Source organism: Micropterus salmoides, unplaced genomic scaffold (assembly GCF_014851395.1).
Source record: "Micropterus salmoides isolate LMB-PRFRI ecotype aquatic unplaced genomic scaffold, ASM1485139v1 Ms_hic_scaffold_17, whole genome shotgun sequence".
Lineage (NCBI taxonomy): Eukaryota > Metazoa > Chordata > Actinopteri > Centrarchiformes > Centrarchidae > Micropterus > Micropterus salmoides.
The window spans coordinates 30,278,469-30,304,667 of NW_024040817.1; the positions used below are offsets into that span (position 1 = coordinate 30,278,469).

At 39.6% G+C, this 26,199-nt stretch overlaps 1 protein-coding gene across 1 annotated transcript in view; it reads left to right on the forward strand.

The window, feature by feature from the left end:
* Positions 1–2,329: 2,329 nt before the first annotated feature.
* LOC119907524 (retinoic acid receptor beta-like) overlaps positions 2,330–26,199 on the forward strand; it is a 91,961-nt gene continuing 68,091 nt past the window's right edge. The window contains exons 1-2 of the mRNA XM_038725287.1: positions 2,330–2,551; positions 15,759–15,907. Coding sequence (XP_038581215.1) covers positions 2,395–2,551; positions 15,759–15,907 — 306 coding nt within the window. The 5' untranslated portion in view covers positions 2,330–2,394. The remainder of the gene's footprint in view (positions 2,552–15,758; positions 15,908–26,199) is intronic.

Here is a 26,199-nt window from a genome sequence, read left to right on the forward strand (position 1 = left end):
GCATGACATCAGTTTTTCTTTAATCCTGGCCACAACCCAGGAGTTGAAATTAAAAATAGCAGAAAAAGGACATACTAAGGTACCTCAAAACTATACTGTATAGTGCTGGAGAAAATTTAAATTAGTAATTAATTAGTAAAGTATTACTCCATACTTAAAGTGCACTATAATGCATCATTTGCAGATAACACTGTAAAGTTTTTTTTACAGTGCTTAATAATCACAAATCCATTTCCTAAATTCATTATTAAGTTAAGTATATAAGTTAAGCATTATAGCATTAAGTATAAGTTAAGTTTACAGCCAGCACATACATCTTTTTTTCTCATGGTGTTTTGCTTATAATAATTTTAACTCAGCATCTGTGACATCTGTATCAAATACAAGCTGCATTCATTCACTTCCATTAAACCTTGAATCTGCTCATTGTAATGCCCTGTAGAGTTTATAAGTTATAGATGCCAATGCATTTAAGTCTAATGCACCAGTGGCTTAAAGCTCCATTCACTCACATTGCATCTAAAACTCAGCCAATACAATGAGTTTAACATCATCCAAATATCATGCCAATTAGCGTCAGTGCTTACAGCATCTTGGAAATGCATTCAGTGTTTGCTATTATTGTCTTGTAAATTGAAAGAATAAATACATACATGTATGTCCACATTTAGCCTACATACAAATGGTTCATACTTTGGAGTTAGACGAAAAGCTGAAAAGGAAATGTAAAAAATGTCAATATATAAAGTTCCCATCATTACAACATTCAGAAATATTTCCTTTAAAATGACACTTCTTTGACCTCATAATTGATCACACTTGACCACATAATAACATGGCAGTCATTAATCATTGCACTTCCTTAGCTGAAAACAAAAAAGCCAGAGAAAACTCTTCTGTTCAAATTTCAGAATGCATACTACAGCTCACGGTATATTAACAAATGTGAATAAGCTTATTTTAATCACATATATAGTTTATGAGCTATATAGTGTAATGCATCATAATGCAGAAGTGCTTTAAAGCCCCCATAGAGTCCCATTCTATAATTCTAGGTTTCATATTGCTAGAAAAGCATCCAGAAATCTTGCCAGTGCCTACAGCAATCATGCATTTTTACTCTTTCCCTAGTTTTCATCATTACTATATTGGTATTGTAAAAACAATAAGATAAATAAATAAATGTATATAACATAAGTAGTTAACTTATTTTTCTTGCAGGTTGTTTTGTAAGACATGATAGGCTGATAAAAACCTGATTTTGTGTGTGTATTTTTTTACTGCAATAGACAACAACAACCAAGCAGGGAGGTCAACATCAAGTTTAGTTTAGTTCAAGTCTTGTAAAAAAAACTTGTACATTTTGACCATGTCACTTTTGTCAAGACAGGTGTTGTTTTAATGAAGAGCAAAATCCAGAAAGGAAACTCCAGAAATGTCAATAAATGTGGTGAATTAGATTACATACAGCCTTTCCTTTCTTTCTTTACTGTAAGTAAAGTATTGCTATTTCAGGAATACATAAATCAATCCAATTGCGCCAGTACATGTCTATTTATCTGTGTGGGACTGGGGCTTTTTACTGTCCCTGTGCGTAAAAGCAGCACCCTTCAGAGCGCAGGCAGTTACAGCTGTAGTAATACTTAACGTAAAATAAAAAAGCTCGTTTCAAATTTTGGGCACCGTGGTGTATTTTGTTCTTTCCAAGAAGAAAAAAAAAAGATCTTTATTATTTTTCCTCCTGCGTTTCTTCTCTCCGCCTTGTTCCGCGCTGCGGAGCTGCAGTGATGTCAGCCTGCCTGGGTCATTTGAAGGTCAGCAGCCTCGGAAGGGTTCATACAAAGTTCACTCGCATATATTAGGCTATTCAATCTTTCATTCTCTCTGGCAAAACTAGTTGGAAATGAGCGGCACGGGGGGACGGATAACCCATTCGTCATCGGAGAGGAGAACATGTGCTTTTAAACGCCGTTCGTCTGATTTTTGATAATAGAAAGAAGAAAGATCCTCCAGTTCAGGCGGGCTTTGGTGTCGGTAACCGGGACGGGGTAATTCAGACAAAACACGTCGGGATATTGTTATTATTATGGAGGAGTCCCGTTCAGACGTCCATGGCAGCGCGCTGACTGGACACGGTGCGAGAAAATGGCAAATGAGCATTTAGAAGAATCAGTGGGGCATTTTGGTCCGAAATAATTCATGATTCCGGTGCGGGACTGCGGAGAAGAAGAGAAGCGAAATCTGTCGTGCCAAGAAGAAGAGAAGGGGGAGGAGGAGGAGGAGGAGGAGGAGGGGGGGGGGGGGGGTACATCGGAGTTTGATGGAGTTGTGTGCGCTCATGCCGGTGATTTTTATCCATAACGCACAAGACTAGTTGAACGACGCGCCGTCATCATGTTTGACTGCATGGACGTGCTGGCCGTGAGTCCCGGGCAGATGCTGGATTTCTACACGTCCAGCCCGTCCTCCTGCATGCTGCAGGAGAAGGCTCTGAAAGCCTGCATCAGCGGACTGGCGCACAGAGAGTGGCAGCACCGCCGGAGCGCACACTGTAGGTCCAACTTCTCATCACCTGTTAATATTGTTGCTGTTGTGATTATTGCCTCACTCAGAGCTGTGAGGATGAGCCAGTGCAAGCTGAGTCCATGACATGATTCACAACAAACTGCCATAAACGGCCTCCAGGTCTGATAATTACTGAAGAACTAGTGTCTTATTTTGCTCAATTAAAATGAGAGAAATTAGGGAACTGTTCTTTGAGAGTTGCAGGAAAACAGGGCGCTTCATAGAAATATCATGGGAGTAGCAGGCTCATTCTTAGTAAACACACAGGGAGAACATTTTTGGAGCAGCTCAGTGACATGATAAAGTGTAATTTCCTGGTACTTGTCTGATAAAAACAAGTTTGTTTTGATGTTAGATTCAGCAGAAAACTCATCCGGAACCTTCTCCCAAACGCCATATTTCACTCCTACTGTGCGCCCTCATAAATTCTCAGCAGTGGAAGCATCTCCGACCTGCTGATGTATGGCTTGTCTCAGATCAGTTCAGTTCAGAGAGCAGCAGGCTGGAGGAATGCAGAGAGTAAACACAGGCGGCGTTTCCACACCTCCTCTCCGGCCGCACATGACAGGAGGGGCGGCCTGACGAGCCGCGACCTGCGCTCTCTGACACTGATTTAGACAAATGACCCCGCGGACTTTTCAACAAGATTAGCGGGGTTGCTATCGGAACATGTCAACCTCTTGCGTTTTTAACTGGGCAAGGTTGATAGATGGACTGCTGCTAGTTTTTGTCCAGGAGACTAAGTGGGTGTTATAATGGCAGCTGCATTCCAGGAATTTTAGAACTGATTTCTTCTTTTTGCAAAAAGTAGAAGGAGAAATAGCCTAAATATCTAATCAAAATAACATTTGGAAGACACTCTAATAAAATGGTGACCATAAGGCATTAAAGGACAGGATAAAATAATAATAATTAATATTATAAAAATAGCCCCAAAAATGCATGGTGGTAAAAGCTTTGTAGGGCAACTAAATATTTATGACATGATGTGAAAATAAAATGATTTCTGTAATTATATAAATGACTAATGTAGTTACCCAGCTACCCCTAAATTGTAAAATATGTCTGGTCATCTTCAGATCTGGGTCATTTTCGTCCACTAACTGGGCACTTGTCAGTGTTTGTTTTTCACCCTACTGCTGCTCTGTGATTTGTGCTCATCTGATAACGACCAGCATCCAGCTGTTATTCTTCAGGAAGTGTTTGCTCAAGGGCACTCAGTCAAAAGAGGCTCTTATCAGTGAAAGCGCAAAAATGACAGCTGCCACCTTTAACCTGAGCTGCCTCCACTCCAGTTCAGGCTCTGATGAAGAGGTCTCTGATAGCAACATTTGTGTCAGAAAATAGAGACAAACGGCCATCAGAAGTTCCAGGAGTGAAAAGTGGCATCTTTAAATCGCTTTTGTCCAAGAAATAGTCCAAAATCCAAATAAATTCAAATAACTAGTGATTTGGTCAGAGAAAGCTCATAATTTCCGCATGTAGGAGGAACCAGCAAATTGCAAGACAATTTTGCATGAAAAAGTATTTAAAACGATTAATTGCTGCCATGGAGTTTTTTGGCAGTGCACTTGTTGAATAATCATCTTATCCTTTCAACTTTTAATGTCAATAATAATAATACAGCAGTGAGATGAGATCATTTCTGGGCAATCAAGATGTTAAACTTGTTGATGTTGTATGTGAAAATAATATAAAGGGTGGGGAAGTTATTTCTTTATCTTTAAAGAGTGTACAGCCAGACTTCAATAAATGTGTAAAAATGTAGGAACATTTAAAACACATTTAAAAAAAAAATTCAAACCAAAGAAAGTGATGCTTTAGGACAGGGCTGTAGTTAGAATTTTGTTTTTGAAACACTGAGGTCATAAGTCCCCCAGTAAACCTGTCCATCGCCTCAGAAAGGTTTGGCCAGACATCCAAAAGAAAGCCTTCCATTTTTTACTCTTATTTGGATATTTTCTTTTCAATTTCCACCAAGTGTTAAACTTTATTATCTGCCATTTTAAATTCCTAACATTTTAAATTCCTAACATCCAAGCCAAGCAGAAACATGAAATTATTGTCAAAGGTAAGGACTAGATGATTATACCTTGGAAATGGCCTTAACAATTGACAACAATTGACTTAGACAATACTGAGGTCAAGACCAGATTCCTCCATGCTACCCGCACCCCCCTCAGAAAATCTTCTTCTTCTTCTTCTTCTTCTTCTTTTTTTACATAAAGGTCAAAGTGCTGCCTTCTCCAAACTGAGTAATTTACCGGTGAAGAAACACTCTTGACACTCTGACTTTCTACTTATTTGGTGTCCTTGTGTTAAGGACTTAATAAGTAAGTAACTTTCCATAACCCGTCAAATAATAAAAGCGGGACAATAAGGTGTTTTGATTCACCAAGCAATTGGACAATCAGTGGCCTTTAAGAGATGTCCTCACACAGGCCTTTTAAGACGAAACTCGTGAAGCGCTAAAAGGGACAAAAGAAGCTACTGTTGATTTTCTTTTTACGTTTTCTCACGATGAAGTCGTCCTCGGCCCGTAAAGCTGCACGGTGGCCTTTTGTGCTGTCAGACAGGACACCCCTGCCCTTTTCCTGTTTGAATAAGGCACTGTTTAAATTAGACTTTGATTTGAGAAAGCCTCTCCCAGGGTCATTGAAATCTTGGTTTATTAATTTATTTGTTCAGGAGAATGTAAACCTCCTGGGTGTTAATTAGCTGCATTGACGAAGAGCCGACCATTAATGCACTTCCTTTTCCAGTTTAGATGGTAATTAAGAATGATCAAGGACCTTCTTTACACAGATAAAATGGGTTTGCGGCTGAGGCACCGCTGCACATGATACCCACGCCGTATAAAGAAACAAATGAATTTCACATTAAAAGCATCAAGTCATTTTATCTCATCAAAACAAATCCAAAAACCATTAGACAAATAAGTGGTAATGTGATCGCCTATAAACACTGCTGCTATTGTGACTTAAAAAGACAGAGTGTGATGTTCCAGCGTGATATGTGTTCTACAGCTGATGTGTGTTATGGGATAATTGGGGACTTTTTGTCTTCAAGGCTGAAGTGCCTCTGATATGGACATAAAAGGCCATTAGCACAGCTTGCACACCAAGCTAATTTAGTGGGCGTGTGAAATGAAAGGCGGATGGGGGGGAATAAAAAGGGATGTACAACAGTGAAATGAAAGGAGAGCTCTCTGATGCCAGTGATGGTTAATCGACATGATTAGGACAGTGTTAGGGTCCCACCAGGGTTACCTTGATACTGTGACTATGCAATAATACTGGCCTTTTAATAAATATCAAATACTGTATCTGCTAAAGGTTCCTGCTACGTTTCAACAACAAGGCAATTCAAAGTGCTTAACACATGTCAGAGCCTTAAAGGCAATAGAAAGAAATAATAAAATTGAAAAAAGCTAAATCATTTCACTGCAGTGTAAGGTATGGATAAAGATTTTATTTGAAAGAGATTCCATTGAATTTAATTAGCGGTACACAAAGATAGTGTAATAATAAACAGATATAAGATATGTGTTTATTAATGTACAGTACTGTATTGACACTATTGACAACTTCTACAGTATAAATATAGTCTTTTGCTATATTGTCATTCATTAGCAGTCTTCAGTGTTGACAACAGACACGTAAAAATTATGTGTGCTTACATGTTAAATGTTTAAATACTGCTTCTAAATGATGAACAGGGGGCTAAAGTAAAGTCCCGTCAGAAAAGTTTTAAGCCATGCTTTGAAAGGCAAGGCAAGTTTATTTGTATAGCACATTTCAACAACAAGGTAATTCAAAGTGCTTTAGACAGAAAGACAGAAGAGTAGACCCACTTTCTGGGAGTTTGCTCCAGATATGTGGTGCGTGGAAAGCGAATGCTGGAGACAGTAAGCAGACGTGTGACCCAGACCAGCTGAGAGGTCTGGACGGGTTAAGACCGTAGCAGCAGATCAGAAGTGTATTTTGGCTCCAAACCATTCAGCGCTTTATAAACTAGCAGTTTGGAAGATTTGACGCACAGAAAGCCAGTGAAAAGATCTAAGAACTAGACTGATGTATTCCACTCTCTTGGTTTCAGTGTGGACTCTGGCAGCAGCGGTCTGAATCGGCTGCAGCTGTGTGAGAGACCTGTAAAGACACGCTTACAGCAGTCGAGCCTGTTGAAGATTAAAGCACGAACACGTTTATGTCGCACTAGGCTGATTCTGTAATTGTCTTAATGAGGATATTGAAATTTCCATAGCGGAGAGTTGATATCGTCCATAACGAAACATTTCTGACTTGGGTTGTGGAATTTTTGCATTATGGATTCAAGATGAACACTGACTGCTCATCATTCTTCAGTGGTACCAAAAACAATAATTTAGAGTTTTGAAATTTTTTGAATATTTGAATGAAACAATCAAATACCAAGTCAGCTATGGATGCTATATGATGGAGTTGCTGCTTAACATCAGCTGCAGAAAAACCTGTCTAATGTTATCTTCTTTTTACGTTTTAATGAATTAATTCAAACCGTTAAAGTGCCTTAAACTTCTTTAACACTGACTGAATTAAATCAAGCTATGTAATCAAGCAATCAGGAATTAAAACTGTGGAAAATACGGCAACATTTTGGGCTTGATTCTGGTCTTTGGTTTGTACACATTTGCCTTAACTTTAATATAGAACGTTTAAGGGGTGTTTTAATGTGTGGAGGTAAAGGTTTGTGCTCACTAGCAAATGTGAGGCAAAATTATAAATCTGACCTCAGACTCATAAGGTCTGAATAGCTGTTATCCATGCCTTTTAAAAGATGCTAAACCTATTTTTCCAGTAGAGTTTGATCTTAAATGCTTTTGGCATAAAATAATACAATACAGGAATATTGTCAAAATTATGTTTTTTAGATCTAAAAATATCAGCCTACATAAGCAAAAAATTGTATTTCTCTCTCTCTCTCTCTCTCTCTCTTTCTCAATATATATATATATATATATATATATATATATATATATATTGTTCTCTACTGTACTGGAAAATTATTCACAGTATGGGTATTTTTCAATTTTCTTGGTGTACGTCTCCCTCAGCTGACACATTCTGATTGTTGAATGGATATTTTCTCTCGTTTGCCACACCCATCCCCGAGCTCCCAGCGTCAGTTGTTTTGACTGTTTTCTAGCCGACACCAGAATCCAGTTACTACTTAAAGTGCTAGCAGGGGGAGAATAAAATCATACAGGCGCTGTGCTTTTAAGGCCACAAATTCCTTCGAATTAAAGAGAAACCTCTCGAATTTCAACAACCTTATTTTTTCCCCCATGTTCCTTCCCTGGGTTTGGACCTTGTCATCTGCTTTTATGGCAGTCTTAGTTTCTCGGGCAGTTTTCATGAAAGCTTTGAAGAGGCTTGCACCTGTTGTGTTTGGCGCTGCCGCCGCCGCTGCCTCCCTTCAATGTGTAGTTTAACCTCGGCGCTGCATTCACCCCGGGGTCGCTGTGAGGTCACAGAGGGGGCTAAAAGGAGGGGTTGGGGGAAGATTTTGGTCACATGACTGCCTGGGAATATCAAAACCCAAACACTATTTTATTTCTTTATTTATTTGACACGGAGCACGTATAATATAATACTTCAAATCCGATGCAGTATACAGAGTAGCTAAAAGCCAATTTTCACCCCCATTCCCTGGTCAGGTGAACAGAAATACTGTCACATAATAATACATTGTCAGTACATAAAATCTAGAAGTACAGTAAGTTGGGAGTCTTTTTTGTATCAAATGTAGAATAGATTTCGAAGCCCTATGAAAAGCAGATCCTCATCTCTCCCCACCGCTCTCCTCTTCCATTTCCCCAGCAGACATGAAGGCAAGTGACTGTTCCTCTTTGTTATTTTCTTTTCCTTGAGTGTTTAAAGCTCTTGTAAATATCCCTCTCTGTAAAACGCACTGGACAGCAGCGCAAAGCTGCTTCTAATTTGGTGTACTTTGGGTGAACTTTGACCATTTCCTCTGACTGGGCCTGCTGTATGTGAGCTATGCGCTCGGTGCTCCTGCAGAGAAAACCTGGAGGAAAAACACTTCCAGACTGGAAGGAGTGTGAGCTGAGTAGAGGAGCAGAGGGGCTGGATCCACCGACTGAGAGTAATATTCCTCTAATCCTCCCAGGCCATGCCCACCGCTCCACACCCAAATCACCGCAGCTTTTTCCTTAACACAAACCAAACACACTGATTCCCCGAGGAGTTTCAGGAAATGCTTCTCTTTCCCATCCCCCCTCTTCTTTTTGCTCTTTTTCTCTCATTGTACCTGTTTCTGGTGCACTGTTAAAATCTGTCATAATTCAGTCACTGCAATTTATGGTTCTTGCTTTCAATTGGTTTTTATTTCGATGAAAATTAAGCGCTAGATTTTAAGTGCACCTTTTCCTTCCATTATCTGCAGCAGAAATTCAGCTTTGTCCTAATTTCGAATGCGGCATCATTGTGTTAAATTGCCTGTGTGCAGCGACAGACTTTGCTTCAGGTTCTTTGCCATCTGTTGGTCATGTGGACCATGTGGGGAGAGTTTTACATGTCAGTGGTTTTCAGACTGGTGGAACTGGATATAAGGACATAGAGGGCACAGAGTGGATAGATGACACTGCTGATTATTTCTATATTAGCTACACGTAACCTCACATCCTACCTCACTGCTCATTTTGGGCATCAGAATCAGAGTTTGGGTTTTTTAAGCTGACTGTGACGCCCTGTGCATATTTTTTGAGGGTCGCTGCCAACAGCCCATAGACAGTTTACTGCTAATGCCCCTAAACTATGGCATTAGATTTGTGTCTCATTCTGACCGTGCAATGCGAGTTTTCTTGCACACACCTACGTAGATTATATTTTGTAGATAAATTATTATCACACAGAATAATTTCAACTCAATTTAGTAATAACATTGTACTCCTCAAGTTAATTGCTGAGAACTAGGAACATTTCAACATTGCTACAAAAAGAAGTCAGAGCGGTCAGATGACCAGACAGGTTGTCAACTAACTCCAGGTTAGACAGGTTATACAGCCAACGGGTCAAATTTACCCTCTTTGTTTCAATGTAATTTTCAAGTCCCCCAGTCTTTGACTTTTCCTAAAAGCGTGTTATGTAGCACCCCCTATTGTTAAAAAATGTCAAGATAAAGCCAGATTTGAAATAAATGGGCATTTATACCTATAAGCACCAGCAGGTAAAATTTACCCCTATAGAGAATACAGTCATTTTAGCGGTGTTCTTTCTATGTTGCCATTGGCAACGCCTTTTCCACTACGGGCATTACACTTGCTCAGCACAGTGAGTGAAGGAGAGTCTGACGGTGGGGGCGATGTGTCCTAGGTTGATTCTGCACCTGACGGGTCATTATCTGACAGCGATCCACTTGTATGAAGTAAACATGCATAAAAGCCGCTGCTCATAGGTTTTGTGTTGCTACATGATCATCAAAACTAATGCTGCAGTAGTTAAGTTTTCCCCTGTGATAGAGGTTTGTTCTGTGGTCCCTTCAAGAGCGCGTGCGGCTCCCTCCTGCACTTTTTGATCGGCCATAACTTTTCCAATGCTATGTAGGCTATTCTTTAGTAAAAGTGATCATTGTACATTTTTCCGTAGGGTAAAAATCTACTATGAGTTTTGGAATTGATAATAATCATTTCTTTTGAATAAATAGCCCACTTTTATTTGGACTTTCAAACGTTTGTAGCGTGTTACTCTCTGGATGCCCGATGGAGTCCGAAAAAACAAGCATAACAGTAAGAACTAGCCAACATTATGAGGCTGTTATTATCACCGCCTATAAAACACTACAACAGTTAAACAGTAAATTGTATGCTGCGTTTAAATTCAAGCTGTGTTTAGAATATAACTAGGCTATAACATCTATAACAGCGGCGAGTGGATGACATCAAAAGAGCCACCACGTGCCCTTTACAGATGCGCAGCGCAAGCGATCGACTTGCACGGTGAAGACAATGAATAATATAGACTGTAAGGGATAGAGGACAAAATCATCAGTCCTCTTTCTGTGCAAAAATGCTTTCTACAGTTCAGGTAGAGCTGATAGAAGTGATGGCCAAAGCGAAGGAAATAAGATCCCAGCTGAGATAAACCAAAATGATATACAGCTTTTGTTGAACAGCAATTTCTGTAGCTGGGGCGGCTGGCCAATATACAGTGATCAGGAGCTGCCCTCCTACAAAAAAATAATAATACATTTAATTTAGTATTATCATATTGTCATCCATATATGTTTTATATTTATAATTTCAATGTATATCACAGTCTAAGTGGAGTTGCAGCATAAAGTAATGTTCTAGTGAGTACAGACAATTTTGGGCAATTTCAGTCTGGTTGAGAATCACCGAGATCGCTCTCTTAGATTTTCATGTTAAGGAATAGTATGGCAGTCCCCACCTGGACGAAAATGCACCAGCTGCCGCTGCCAAGAAGATACCAGTCATCGTGTCAGTGAACTGACTTAGTGATGTAATGTCAACTACACAGCCATGTCTAGCTACAGTTTGCCAATACAAGGCAACATTAGCCACAATAAAGCTCTGCTCATACAAGACCAAGTAAAGTTTTAGCAGCAAAACCCCCATATTGAGTTGTATTGAACTGACAAATGGTGCATTTTAATGCTCATGATATATTGTCTCAGTTTAATATTGAAACCGTGGTGAATGTTACGGCACATGATTGACTTGATCTGAGTCACACAGTGCCTTTATCAGATCAAGACATGATGAGATTATCAGATCGTGTCTTAATGTTATCAGTCGAAACAAAGTCTAATTTGAGAGCAATGTTTTGCAATTCACAAATGTTTTCATTAGCTGTGTTTCTCTTGAGTTTATCCTTCATACATACATAGTATTAGCATAAGTGTCATGGCTGATACTTAAAAGAGAACCAGTATTGGCCATGTATATCGGTGTGCTCCTAGTGTCTGTAGGCTCAGTCCCTGTGGACGGGCCAATCAGAGGAACTGTTTTCTCTTGTGTTTCCCCTCATTCTGCCCGCAGCCTCCAGCAAGGAGTGTGTGCTTTCCTGTTTGACCCCAGCAGCAGGTTCAGCCAGAGGCTAAAGGTTCAGCAGCTGAACGAAGCCACAGATTTTTCTCTGCCTGCTCTTAAGCCAGACTCGTGGTATGCTCTTGTCTGTCACCAGCCTTTATTCCTCCAATGGAGCTTTCTGTGTATGTTAACATGCAGGGAAGTCGACTCAAAGTTTAATCACGCAGAAAATGGAAAAGGGCTCCCCTGCACCTGATAGGGCCTATACAGTACACCACCATACAGGTAGCCATTGACCACCCCCTTCTTCCTCCTCCTCACACACACACACACACACACACACACACACTGAGGGGTGTAATGAATCTACGTTTATGCGTCCCATCTGTCTGCAGGTGGTCACACTGCCTCCCAGATGCAGCCATGAGTTTCAAATAGGCAGCAGGGCTGAATTGTTGGCACTGCCTTTCCTCAGTATGGGACTACCCAGCCGTCACAAATGCTCCAAAGGCATATCAGCAGCAAAAGTATTTTTCCTCTAGATGTATGTTAAAGTGTGCCGCACCACCTGGGGAAGGCTAATATACATTGTTTTTGTGCTCCAGTAGTCATATATCCTCATCATCATCTCAGGTGAACACCTTGTTTCACCTCTTACATGTTTGATTCAGGGCGGTCTGTGATATTACGGTGTGGTCTCCCTGTCGAGATGGGAGAGAGGGATGAATTTAGCTTGTGGGTAAAATGAACCACTTCTTTCATCTAAGCAACCATACACACAATGAATTATAAAATCAGACATTTGGGAATTAAGGATTATCCTAAATCAGTGATGGGGGAGGGCACATGAATAAAGCACTACATCACAATTAGCTGACGTTTTTATCCGAAGCAATTTACAGTTGCTTTATACATCAGAGGTCACAACAAGGCTGGGTTTGGAACATTAGCACTCTGTTACAGTCTAAAATGTGTGCATGGCACTGAGTATTGGAAAGTGTAAAGAACCCAAAGCATGGGGTGTCTGGTCAGATTTGTAGTCCAGTTTACTCATTCTTTTATAAGATAGTTGGTGATTTAAATCATAATTTGCCAATTTTGTAACCCATTCACTCTTATCCGCTGGGTGGTTCCATAGCTTTACGAAATCAAAAACGTAGAGTGCAAATGCAACCAGGAAGCATTAGAAATGGACTCAAAACAAACTGTTCCAGTTACTCTACTTCGGACATTTTGACAACTTCAGATGCCTCAGCACAGCCCACCTGGAGCAGGGCTGATTTACATGTAAACCCATGAAAATTGAGACACATTTGATTCAGATTTGTGATCTGGCCAACATACATATACATACACATGCATATACTGTATGTGTCTCACAGTATACGTGTAAGTGTAAAGAAAAGACTATAAAATTGCTGATGACAAGTGTGGCATTTGGTTTGATGACAGATTTTATAGAAAATGCTTTTTTGTTACTTAAAGTTAGGTTTTGAAAAGAAGTTGTTTTAGTATCAGTACCAAAACTCCAAACCAGCTTGTACTTGTATTAGTTATATGCAGGCATAGATGGACAAAATGTAATAGCATCTATTTTCCATCTCCCCCCCTATCAGATGGCCTTGTGTTTCAGACCACTGGCTTTCCTCCAGTGTGGTGTCTCACCATACATCTGCTTTATGGGAAAGCTGCTATTGAATGCTCTCTGCCAGCAACAAGGGGAACCATTTGGAGCATTTGGAGCAATGAAATGACCTCACAATGAAAACAAATGTCTGTCTGTCTGTCTGTCTGTCCTCATCAATGAAACCAGGTCGCACTGCAGCTGTTTAAAGAACGGAGAAATATGGCTGACTTCCCCTATTGAAGTTTGTTTACTCTCAGATGAATACCACTTGAAATTCAAACCAGCAAACATTTCTAAATCCCAACGCAGCACCATTATGTCAGCTTTATGCAAGTCTACTTAAAGATTCTGCAGAACTTTTAAGCAGTTGATGCCGTCACTGTTTCATAACGAGTCGCAGACTTCTCCTTGCACCTTGCCCAAACTGCTCCTCAAATCCAGATAAGAGTGAGAATCGATAGATAGCGAGAGTATAAATCATCTCAATTTAATTAACCTTGGTGGTCATCTTACTATCCATCCCTTATTACAGAGGTAACATATCCTCATATACAGCCCTGTATGTGCCGCAGACTTGGTAAGTCTTCCCTGGAGCCACTGAAGTTGCCAAATGCAAAGCTGGAAATTTGACATGCGCAAAAAGTCACACAGGGTGAATGTAGCGGAAGATTAGATTAAACCGCCAGGGAATTCCATGCAAGGACGAGGGTCCAGTAATTATAAGAGCGTGTCCCTTACAATCAGTAATTGAGTTTACTTTGATGAAGTACGGAAGAAAGCAATCTAATCAGCAGAGATGCTGGAGAGACTGTTCTCCATTTTCTATGCAGACGGGTTGTGTGTATGTGGACAGCGGTTTGGTCTCTGCAGAAATTCAAAGTACATTTTCACTTCAAGGTGCTAAGTGTGTTATGATTCTTGATGTGCTATTAGTGCTTTTTTATCTGCAAATTACGAGCACATCTCCCATAAACACGTCTTTTTAATGTCTCCTACCTGCTGGTTTAGACTGGTTTAAGAAAAATATAAGTAGTTTGTTTTTCACTTGATTTGTGCCACAGAAACAGTGCCCACTTCTTGTTCCATGCTGTAAAACGGTTCAACAGATTTACAGCTAAATCTTACCTGGTGGTTACAATGCAAAATGTGCAGGGCCTATATTGGGTATGCAATACCTTTATTTAACTAAAAATACCCTGCAGAGTTTTTGACACTAGTAGCACTAAGAAGCAATGTTCCTACAAGTGGGTCCTTGTTGTTTCTTTGTAATGTGCACAAGGAAACATTTACACACAGTCCTGCTACAGGTTACATACCATTCTGCTGGTCGACAGGTGGTAGCAGTAATATAAAGAGGCATAGCAACGTGGCAACAAAGACAGTGAAGTGGATTACTGCTAACAAGCAAACATGGATGTCAACAATCAAATTGGTTTTGCATCTTTCACCCACCAACCTTCTTAGCAGATTTTATTTTGTTGCCTCAGGGCAGCAGTTTGCACTAATCCAATATTTTCTCAACATTTATTAGGAAAATCAAGAGAGAACTTGTACTCTTTTTAATTTCTTGAAATCTTGCCTCTTTCTCTTTTCCCAGAGTTCCTGTGCCATGTAGGATTTGAATGAGAATGAAAACTAGCCTGACTGCATAACGTTGCCCTGAGGCAAGAAAAACAAAAATACATTTTAAATAAATATTTGACCACAAAATAAAAAAAAGGGTTCCTTAGATGTTGCTACACAAGCACATATTGTTTTTAGTGATGTTGTTAGTGTCTAAATATCCAAAATAATGAAATTTAGCTTAGCCTTCACTCACACCACATGCTCATGTCGATTGTCCCCCCCCCCCCCCCCCCCCCCCCCTTCTGTGTGGGTAGCTGTGAGAACCAAAAAAAGATTCTGTTGCCTGAGGGCATTAGATAAAATGTTAGAAAAAGCCACTCTTGCGGCTGTGTGAGTGCTTGACATGCTAACATGCACTCAATGACAATGCTGACACATTTATTAGGTAATGCTCACCATCTTAGTTTAGCGTGTTAGCATGCTAACTTTTGCAAATTGTACCTGTTTCAAACCAAGAATTTCCCATTTAAAGCTCCATTAAACTTATATCAGGCTACATTTGCATTTTGTTACACATTAATCAGATTGTACTTGAACCAGGACAAGTGGGTGTAACTATCGTAGTGGGAGGCACCTTCTGATTAGTCTCAACCTGCCAGCACCAAACCACACATTTAGTGAAATGAACAAACAGGGGACATTCCAGCAATCTGATTTTGTTGGCATTTTTATAGGAACCTATTCCATCCAGGAATATGTGTGTAACAGCGTTCGTCCTTTATTTTTTAGAGACTTAGAGAAAACAGTTGAGGTGAGGCAGTTTTGAATCATGTCTTGTTTCCTGGTTTTAAATGTAAATATATTTTTCTAGTTCCAGATGTCTAAATTAATCATTCAGTAATTTGAAATAAAAACCTCTCCATCTTCTTCTCTTGTTTGCATTCCCTGCAGCCATTGAAACGCAGAGCACCAGTTCTGAGGAGCTCGTCCCCAGCCCGCCATCCCCGCCGCCCCCACCCAGAGTCTACAAGCCCTGCTTCGTCTGCCAGGACAAGTCCTCTGGATACCACTATGGTGTCAGTGCTTGTGAGGGCTGCAAGGTAGGACCTCCTCAGACTAATGCCGGGATCAGATGCAATAGCGGCCCGGATGAAAATTGGCCATTTTATCCCATTTAGTGTATCATCATGGACAACAACCGATGCTACATCTGGGACACCTCATGACGTCCTGACAAATGTTTTTTTGCTTTCCACTACAAATTCCATGACATGTTCCATGACATTGACTGACAGAGTGCTCTTCCGCACACAGCTGTAAACACTGTGAAGTGAAAATGAAAGAGGATGTTGTGAGTGCTGCTAGGTGGAACTGTGAAACAGAGGAAATGTCAGTCTTATTTTTTTTTTTTTTTAGGCTTTTCCAAATGCGCACGTTGTGAAAGATGTCACGCTGTGATTGGTCAGTCACAGTAAGAATTCATGACTATATTTGCCTAACCTGACACAGTGACGATCTTTAATTAAAAATCTCTAATTGAAATAGTTGTTAAGTCACTGTCCTGTATGCTGCCTCTGGGTCGGATTATCCAGGAATTCCATTGGCTTACGTACGCTGTGACGTTCAAGTGCGCTACTCATTCTGCAAAGAATCACTCTAAACAGCGACAGTGCAGCCAACGAAACGGAGTCCAAAATATATATTTTAATTTTGTATTTCAGTTTAAATGTTCAAATTACATAATGTTCACTTGTCGGCTAATGTGCAAAATACTATAGTTGTATGGCTTGCCACGTTACTTCACTAGCTAACGCAATCCAAATTACTATTCTATGTACCGGTATTATGTCCAAGTGTTGATTTTAGCCTGCAAGAAAAGATGTGAGGGTTTTAGCTATGCTGAAAATGGTAAACTGTAATTAAATGGTAATAGTAAGTAAACTGCAAAGAATACAAAAGTCTGTTTTCAAGTATACTTCGAAATAGAAGGTTCTTTAGAGAGACCCATTTCGGTACAGTAATGTTACTACGGTCTAACTGCATTAAAAGCATTCAACTGGCTAAACCCAAGCTGACTTTTATTATGAAGTAGACACAGGAAATGCAATGTGTTATCAGTGGGATAAGCACTGACTGCTATCGTTCATCAAACATGTGTCTACAAAACAAGATAACAGTCTTTTTCACAATTTTCTGACAGCAGATCAGTTTGAAATATTGCAGAGAGAGTCAGGAGCAGCGACAGTAAGAGAGAAAGAGCTGCAGGCGACAGGCTGCACACAATTTCTCAGCGAGCTAACCAACTCCTTTCACTGTGGCCTGCTGTTCACAGACTCCTGCTGTGCGCAGCATAAAATCAGATCACTGTTGCTCACAGAATGATGGAACAAGGCCAATTACTGCCCGACTTCTTTATTAAAACGACAACAGTTTGTTTAGCTGCTCCCACAATTCAGGGACCTGTAGAATGAAACCGTACTTGCTGTTGGGCCCACCACCAGTAACCACCGGGGCCAAATCAACCAGGAAATCTTAAGGATTACAACTTAAAGAGACAGTTTGAAGCTGGTATAAGTGACATGCAGTATTTTGTCTCGGTGACACTGAGACAAAGAGCATTTTCACCCAGAGTAGTTTGTGGCATGTGAGTAAGTGGTTTTCACACACCATTTCACCTTTTCGAGTCGAGTCGCTCAGCACCTTTGGTTTCTTCATGGTTTTTTTGTACATTTCACATAGCATACACGGTTTTCTTTTTAATTGTTGGTTTCAGTGTCGACCTTGGAAATAATAGTTTTACAAAACAAACAATTCCAGTTTGAGGTCCACTTCCTAGCTTTTTTTTTCTCAATCTGAGCTTGAATTGAGATTTTTTTGTCAAACTGGTAATTCCAAGTGCAACACTGAACTTCCGTGCGGAATGTTTGAGTCAGTAGAAACTCACAACAACTACTGAACTCGTGTTTGAACAAATCCATTTGATATTGAGTGTGTAGTACAGGTAAAAGCTCAGGTAAAAAGTTAAGTTTATTTTTCAATTGTCAATGACATATTTTCAATTTGTATTTGTTTATATCGCGTATTTATATTAAGAAATAGACACTTATTGTTATGTGAGTCTCAATAATAATATTGGTATTGGCCCCAAAATCCACTATACTGTAAATTGCCCACAGGGGTGATTGTGAGTGTAGATGGTAGTATTAAAGAAATAATACAGAATAGTAAAAGCAATGTTATAAAATCCTTGAATTCATTACACAAATAGCTTTATATTTATTTGCGTTATAATTAAAAAGCAGTGGTGGATGAAGTATTCAGATCTTTTACTTACTCACTGTAAAAATACTGTTATGCAGTAATACTGCTCTGAATATGTTACTCTAGTAACAGTATGTATAATCAGAAAAATGGAACAAAAAGTATTAAGTAAAAGTACTCATTCCAGAAAGTAAAAAATCCTGATACTATTATATTTTATATCATTAGATTATTTTTACTCATGCATTAATGTAAAAGCAGGATTTTACTTATGTAGTTAGTTGAGGTTGAACTATTTTTTATCAGACTGCATTTAATGACTTTTTTCATTATGGATTAATCTGCTGATCAGTGAACAAATGTACTAACTGTAAAAGAATACAGATAACATTTTTTAAACTCTTCATTTGTTGTGTGTGTAAAAATAATTTTTGTAAAGTGACTATTGAAGCTGCACGATAAATGTAGTGAAGTAAAAAGTATAATATCTCCCTCTGAGGTGTGGTGGAGTAGAAGTAGGAAGTGGCATGGAAAGAAAATACTCAAGTAAAGTCCAAGCACAGTACTTGAAAAAATGTACTATCCACCACTGTCAAAAAGTTATAAGACTCTGTAACAAAATGAAATGAATACGTGTGGACAAAAGTCTATGTGAAAGATCACATATCTTTAAGGGTAATTAGCCGAGATGTTTGGATTTATTTTCACAGGTTTTTAAATGCCTTGAGCAACACAAACGTAATTCCATTTACATCAATTGTACTGGGAAAGCTGCAGATAACCTAGTCAGGAGAGTACCTCCTCTCAGTCTCTCTCAAATGTTCTACTTTTAGAAATTCCTTCCAACATCTGCCCTGCCAGCACTTGTCTGTCTTCTTCCACCTACAGCAGCTGTTGCTAGGCAACAGCTCACGCCCGCATGCATAGATATATATAAATAACCACCGGGCCAGTCAGTGGTTAGGCTGCTAAGTAAACTGTACCTTTTAAAGCATAATTAAATGATTCTGTAACATTTTATATGTAAAACTGCTGAAAATTAAAAAGTAAAGCTTTACATTACTTAGTGGCATCAATAAAGGATTACAGTAATACCCTCTTGAGAATTGCAGCCTGTATAATTCCGTCCAAGGCGATGCCATTTTCTTCCATGCAGTCAGACGGTGTGATGTCCTCTCTCCTTCCCGCCTCTGTAATTGAAGCAGTGGTATGCTAGGAATCCTTTGGAGTTTTTGGCCCAGAGGGAGGTGGTGATCAGCTCACTCGCTAGGCTCCGGGTCAAACCAAGTTCTCTGCGGACTCCCATGCCATTTATGTGCATGACCTCTGACCTCGCTGTACTGGCTTTTACAAAAAAATGATGGATGGTTTATCGAGTATTTGGCACATACACACTGACAGATCACTGGATCGTACTGAGAATCCTGAGTGCAGGTTGTGCTTCCCTAACAGATGCACACTGTGAATAAATTGAAATCTGTCAGAGTGCTTCTGAGAATACAGCCAGTGTGGCAGAGTTTCATCTGCTCACTCTACAGCACGCTGATGTAAAAATAGTTCAATTCATGGCAGAATGGACTTAATTTTTGTAACATCTTGACTCAAGAGGATTAAGCAGCCGAATAGTTTTTTCCCCTGTGTTTTATTTCTGCCTCCATAGTGAAGGCATTGTTGTCTGCAGTGCAAGGGGCAAGCCCCTTCCATTGGATAGATGCAACCATGCATGCTGTACAGCTGTAGGCTTTTAGCCAGCAAGAAGAGCCTTTTACTTCCCGGTGAATGTGCCAATTAGAGCCACAAATAGACTCAAAGACAGATAGAGTGTGTGCTTTGTAGGCTATGTTAATGCGCGTGTGAAGCACTTGTTAAAAAAAGTCATGCACATGTAACCGGCTGCCCCCGAGAACGTACTGCACGGTCCTGACTTGAACCGGCGACCTTGGGTACGGGAGGTGGACACGCTGACAAGGAGGCTAAAAACCATGGCCAATAGCGTCGGTCGCCAGTGCGTCCCTTAAGGTGTCGGGGAGTGAGGTTTACTCACTACACAGCCACGCTGGCTTCCGTCACACACATGTAGCAAAATTAATTCACACTGCACAGACGGCCAGTCCCAACTCTGTAAATAATTGAGTGTCACATTGGTTAGGTTTTCTCAGCACTCACAGAAACATCAGATCATTAAAATGAATTTAAGACTAATGAGTTTTGAGGTTTTCCCAGGAATGGCAGGTAGGGCCTAAATCCAGGTTTGTATCAATTTGTTTTGTTTTTTTATATACAGCCAACAGACAATGTCAGTTAGAAAAACTATTTTACAAAATCAGTTTATTTCATATTCCTGTTCAATACAAATAGACTTATTTATTTCAGTAAATACTTAAATATTTGTACTACACTGGACAAATAAGTGAAATAGTTAAGGTGCTGTACAAACACACATATTTCTTCAGTTTGCAGAACAGGGCTGTGTCTGGCTTGTTCACTCATGCAAAACTCGCTATTTAACACTCAGTAGTTTACTCTATAGTGATATATGTGTATATTGACATTTTTTTTATCATCGAGAAAGGAGTGCACATGCCATACTTTCTTTGGTTCCATTGCAGTAATTTTGGTCGCACTATATAGAGTAAATAGGGGGTGCTTTCCATTCAGCTAACGTGGCTGGAGGAATTGTATTCGGGGGACGTCCTCATTCTTTGTTGTCATTTTAGGAGACGGCTGTTACAAATGACGCACAGAATCTCAGCTGTCAAAATATGTGAAGAAATTTGGGCACAATAAAAACAGCCATAAATGTTCAGAATGAAACGTTCAGCCAAATTAGTCTGTGAAAGACCACAGGCACAGTAAGTCCGGCCTTCTTTTTGTGGTTCAGGCTGATATTATAGGACTGAAACAATAACCTCGCCTGTGCAGCTGTTTAGAACTGTATAGTTTTATATTCCTCCTGAATGGGCCAAGATGCACTTGTAGTAGAACATTAGAGAAAAAGAAGAAAGGAAAAGCCTTTGGGCTTATGAAAAACAAATAATCTTTTTACGATTCAGATTTTTATTTTATGACATGAATAGTGTGAGGGTTATTCCTGTTCCCACATGTAATTAATCTACAGTATGGCAAATGCAGTGTGTTGCCATCCACATAGGATATACCTGTGGATCCTAGTTTTACGCTCCTCAGAAGCCTCCACTCTCCTCACTTCTCATCTCCTCCTCATTTATCGTCAGTGATGGGGGACCTCGATCAGTTTGTTCTAACTGTTAAATGTCGATTTGTTTCCGTACCATTAGTGTTATCTGATTGGCTGACAGGCAAGCAAGTGTTTTTATTTTATTTTATTTTTTTAATATGCATTATTTATTATGTTATAAATCAAATGGTTATTTGATTAGTGTAATTTTTTCCCAAATAATGAATAATCCTTAAAACAGAGAAAACAGAAAAAGGTCACATTTGAAAGGCTGGAACCAGAGAATGTTTGATATTTTTGGATGATAAAGGACTTAAACAATTAATCAATAATTAAAATGGTTGTTAATCATTTTTCTGTCATTCCACTTAATATTCCAGCAGGACACCGAATGCACAAACAGCAACAGGAAAAACAGCATTATCACCGTAGTTATTAGTGGCACCTTTAGCAGCGTTTGATTCTGAGTTATTGTGTTGCCCAGCCTCGGCAGATTTGCTGTGTGGACAGAGCTGATTTGAATTGTTAAAACAGGGTGCAGGCATATGGGCCTCCAGAAGCACATGCATATGCAACAGTTGACAGTTTAATCTGTGTTGACCCAAAGTCAAGAAATCCTCCAAAGTCCTGGCAACCTTCACATTCGGTCACCCTTACACTTCCCGGTCATTTGACATCTTCTGAAAACTCCAGATGAAAACTCCACACAATGTCCCAGTGACTGTGGGACTGACTTAAAGACACCAGAAAGAATGTGATTATGCGTTATCTGAACATGATGTCTGTACCGCTGCCCGTCACTGACTTCCTCTGCTGTTCATTGCAGGGACAAACACACTGTCCACAGATTATTTCTTCGCCAGAAAGTTGTTCTAAAAAACACAGTAAGGTCTGTTGTTGAAATTTTGGCTGAGTAGGTCAGACCTAGTAACATTTACATTAAACTTCAAGTATGGCACAAATCTGAATAAATGTCATCAGGTTCATGTAAAGGTCACAGCAGCACAAGGTTAAATAACAGAGATATTAAAGCTGCACTAAGGAGTATTTTTATACTAACAGTGGATTAAATTACTTTGCGTTTGTGTCAGGGGTCAGTCATGGTGATGAGCGCACTGAGAATTAACACCCAACTCTACTGTTCCCCTCAGTCCTCAGTTCTACAGAGTTTTATAGCCTCTCTCAGCTCATTGTTTTGGTTTTACTACCCACAACTTTACTGTTTTGGTTCATTCTCACCGCTCCCATGGTGGGCAGCTGTTTTCAGTAAAAAAGCTCTGATAAACCCACTGTACACATCCTGCCCAGCACCAAACAGCAGACAAAGTTATAATGACTAGCTGGTGAACATAGTGGAGCATTTAGCTGCTAAAGAGACAGATATTTTTGTCAGGAGTTGGTGTAGACCAAGACAGAGCTAAAAGCAGAGCGGATATCAGTCTTCATCGTTATTCATTAGAATTCATCAAGTGGGCAGAAACACGACTCTGAATGAATGATAATGTTGCTCCATAACTTTTGGATGTGAAAATAGGCAACTATTTGCTAACAAGTTGCTAACTTCAAGCTGGTTGTAATATTTTGTTTAAATCTTGTCCTGCTGTCCCCAGTGGACAAAGACAAAGATACAAAAAAATAATAATTAACCTCTTACCATTCCTGTAAAATTCATGCAAAACGCCTATTCAAGGCATACTCAAAGGCTTCTTTGAAAGATAACACTTTAATACAAGAGTCTAACCCAAAAGTCAGAATCACTATAAGTGCTACTGGAATTTATTAACATGAGTTTAAACCATAGACTGTATATAAGAAATGGACGTAGTCATCGTGACGTCACCCGTTGGTTTGTGGACTGCCGTTTTGCTTAGCTAGGTGGAACTGTAACTCACGTTAACTGTCATTTTAACAGGGCTGATAACTTTTTCTAGTGAACAACAGTCTTAAATCTAAATGTACTCACCAGAGAAAGTGAACAGCCGACTCCTAATAAGCTTTTTCAAATGCACTGGTTAAATTTACACAGGGATTGACAGGTCGCTATGGTAACAACTTGTCAATCATAGATAATCCCGCCCTGAAACATACTCTGCTTTTTGGTCTATTTTAAAATAAATGGGGCCATAATTTACTAAATGAACATCATTTTGTATTGAAGAAGACTTGAAACTAGCAACTGAGACCATAAACTCATCAGGAAAGTGTTTACTGGGGTACTTCAGCTGAGAAGTAGGGTCATTTTCCCATTATTTCTAATGGAGCCAGACTTCTTTTTGCAACCAGAAGAGTCGCCCCCTGCTGGATTTTCAATAGAATGCAGGTTTCAGGGACTTCCGCATTGGCTTCATATTGTAGACCGGAAGCTTCCCGCTTGGTTTAAAAACCAATATATATTAGTATTATATTAGTATATTTTTTTCCTGCTTGAAAATGTTTGCTAACACATGCATGCAGACAGCTGGAGCCAAAGCTTCCCTAGTCCAATTTAAAATTTTATACCAATACCATTATTTTACACAGACTTTTCTAAATGTATGTCTTTATTTTTTTCAAAAACAGCACCACCCCTTGGCATCACTCCGTATTAGCCGGTCGCTTGATGCAGATTGTGTTTTTTTTGCTGGTAGATAATGGACTTCCTACTTAAAGCTGGATATCGTTATTTTCAGAATTTTATTGGCTACACGAAGTGCCAGTCATCAGCACTAATGGTTGCAATTGGCTCGGCCTACCCACAAAATAATAAGGACTGGCTCTTCCTTACAGCGCGGGTACCCGTTGGCTGTTGTAGGCTGTGGATGTGACATGCTCCTATTGGTTCGAATTAGGTGTCAGTCGAAAGGTTAGAGTTCAGCGGCTAATTTGAATAAAAGCTACCATAGTTGGTTACATCCAAATCGGAGTTATTACAGTTATAATGACAAACGAGCCACGTCTGCCGGCAAATATGAAACAATGCAGCAGCCGTCCCTTGGGATTTATTGATGGAATACTGTATTTTGGACTAAATGTTTTTACTGGATTGGATCGTCTGGACCTTTGACAACGTAACAAGACCATTTTTGTTGGTCGATTAAGTTACTATGAGGCTTCAACGGTGAGTCGCCTCAATTTTGATTGTACTGGTCTGACAGAGGCGCTGATTGTACCCACTGTGCTGATCGTATCTTGAAATGGTTTGCATTGATCGAATCGCGAGGATTTTAGCTTTCAAACTGTGTATCATAAGAGTATGAAGTTAACATAGCAGTTGTGGGCACATAATGAGAGCTGCTGCCAGGACCTGCCAGGACCTGCCAGGACCGGATGGAATGTTAAGAGGTTAAGGCAGCTTTAAACACACTTTCATAAACTGATCACGTCATTATGATCTCAAAGAAAATAAAATCAGTTTAATAACCTGCAGAACACTGTGAATGAGGAAAATCTTCTTATGTCAGAAGAGAAAAGTTTGTACAACTTGATGAAATTATTAAAATCCAGCAAAACACTTTATACATAACATGTGAGCAAATAGAAAATAGTCCCAGAATTAACCTCTTGTATTTATAAGGTTGTGCATTGTTGAGAGAAGGGGTGAGTGTCAGACGCACTCAGGGTGGCTAGCAATACATAGGCTGTAATTTAGAAATGTACCTTTCAACCCAGCACTGTTCCAGCAGAGCCACTGCTCCCTCTTATCCCCGGGTGCTAAATATCGCAATGTGAGGATAGTATCTCTTTCTGTAGTGGTCCTGTCTTATTTGAATAAAACAATAACAAATGTAATCTAGTAATGCTGCATAGTCCATGCGTGAAAATGCTTATATTTCTTTTTTCTTAATGTTCTAAGCCCCACAGGGAACGTTACCCACCTCCATAGTATTTACAGAAATGTCAGTGGCAGATATATTTAAACCTAGACAAGATAAAGCAGAACTATCTGTATGACTAGATACCACTGGAGGTAAGGTTGGGGGATAGAATGGATGCAGAACAGTTTAAAAAATGACGTCTTAACATTGTTTTGCATAAGCCCTGAAATGTCCATAAAAGAAAGACGGCTTGAGTCTGTACGCGCGTCGTCAGCGCTGACAGGCCTTTAGGGACGAAGACAAAACTTTGAGCGGGGAACACTCCTCCCCCTCTCTCTTTTACTTGTTGGGTCCCGAGGCGTTGACACAGCGGGATTAGTTTGATGGAACTGGTTTGACAAGCAGGAGACCATAACCTCTTTGAATAAAACACAATTCAGAATGCTCACACTGGAAAAGAAACACTCCTCTCTCTGAACCACCAGCCTTCACTGCTCTCTGTTTTTCCTCCTCAAACCCACAGGCAGGGATGGAATGGATGAATAAACTCACCTACGAATCTTGACAAACCAGAATTCTTTTGATGGAATGTTTCATTATTCTCAGGAAAACACTTGTAGCACTTGAAGCAGCCCAGCATATTTGATGAAGTTTATGTACATGTATGATTTTTGCCATTTCTGGGTTGTATCCACATGGCTGAATGCACCTATTTTAAGTCGCTTTGGATAAAAGCGTCAGCTGAATAAATATAATTTAATATAATGTAAATTCTTACTTTAGACATATACACTTAAATAATAGGCATGTATCAAAAATAATGCACCCTCCACCATCCACATACAAAATAGCAATGATAAATATATTGTAAAATGTAAACTTCCACACTTGCTTTAAATCAGATAGAGTGTGTAAGATCTGAGCTGAGTGTTACATACCAATGTGGCAAAGAGAATGAAAATGTCAGACAGGGAATTTAGGTGAAATTTTATTTTTATTTTGCATCACAGGTCGGAACAGACTTCCATAGATCTACATTTTACACGATGCATTAAAAGAACTGCATGAATCAGAACTAGAACCATCTGGCTCAGTAAAAAATACGAAAGCTTACTATTTAACACCTTATGTCGTGTCTTGC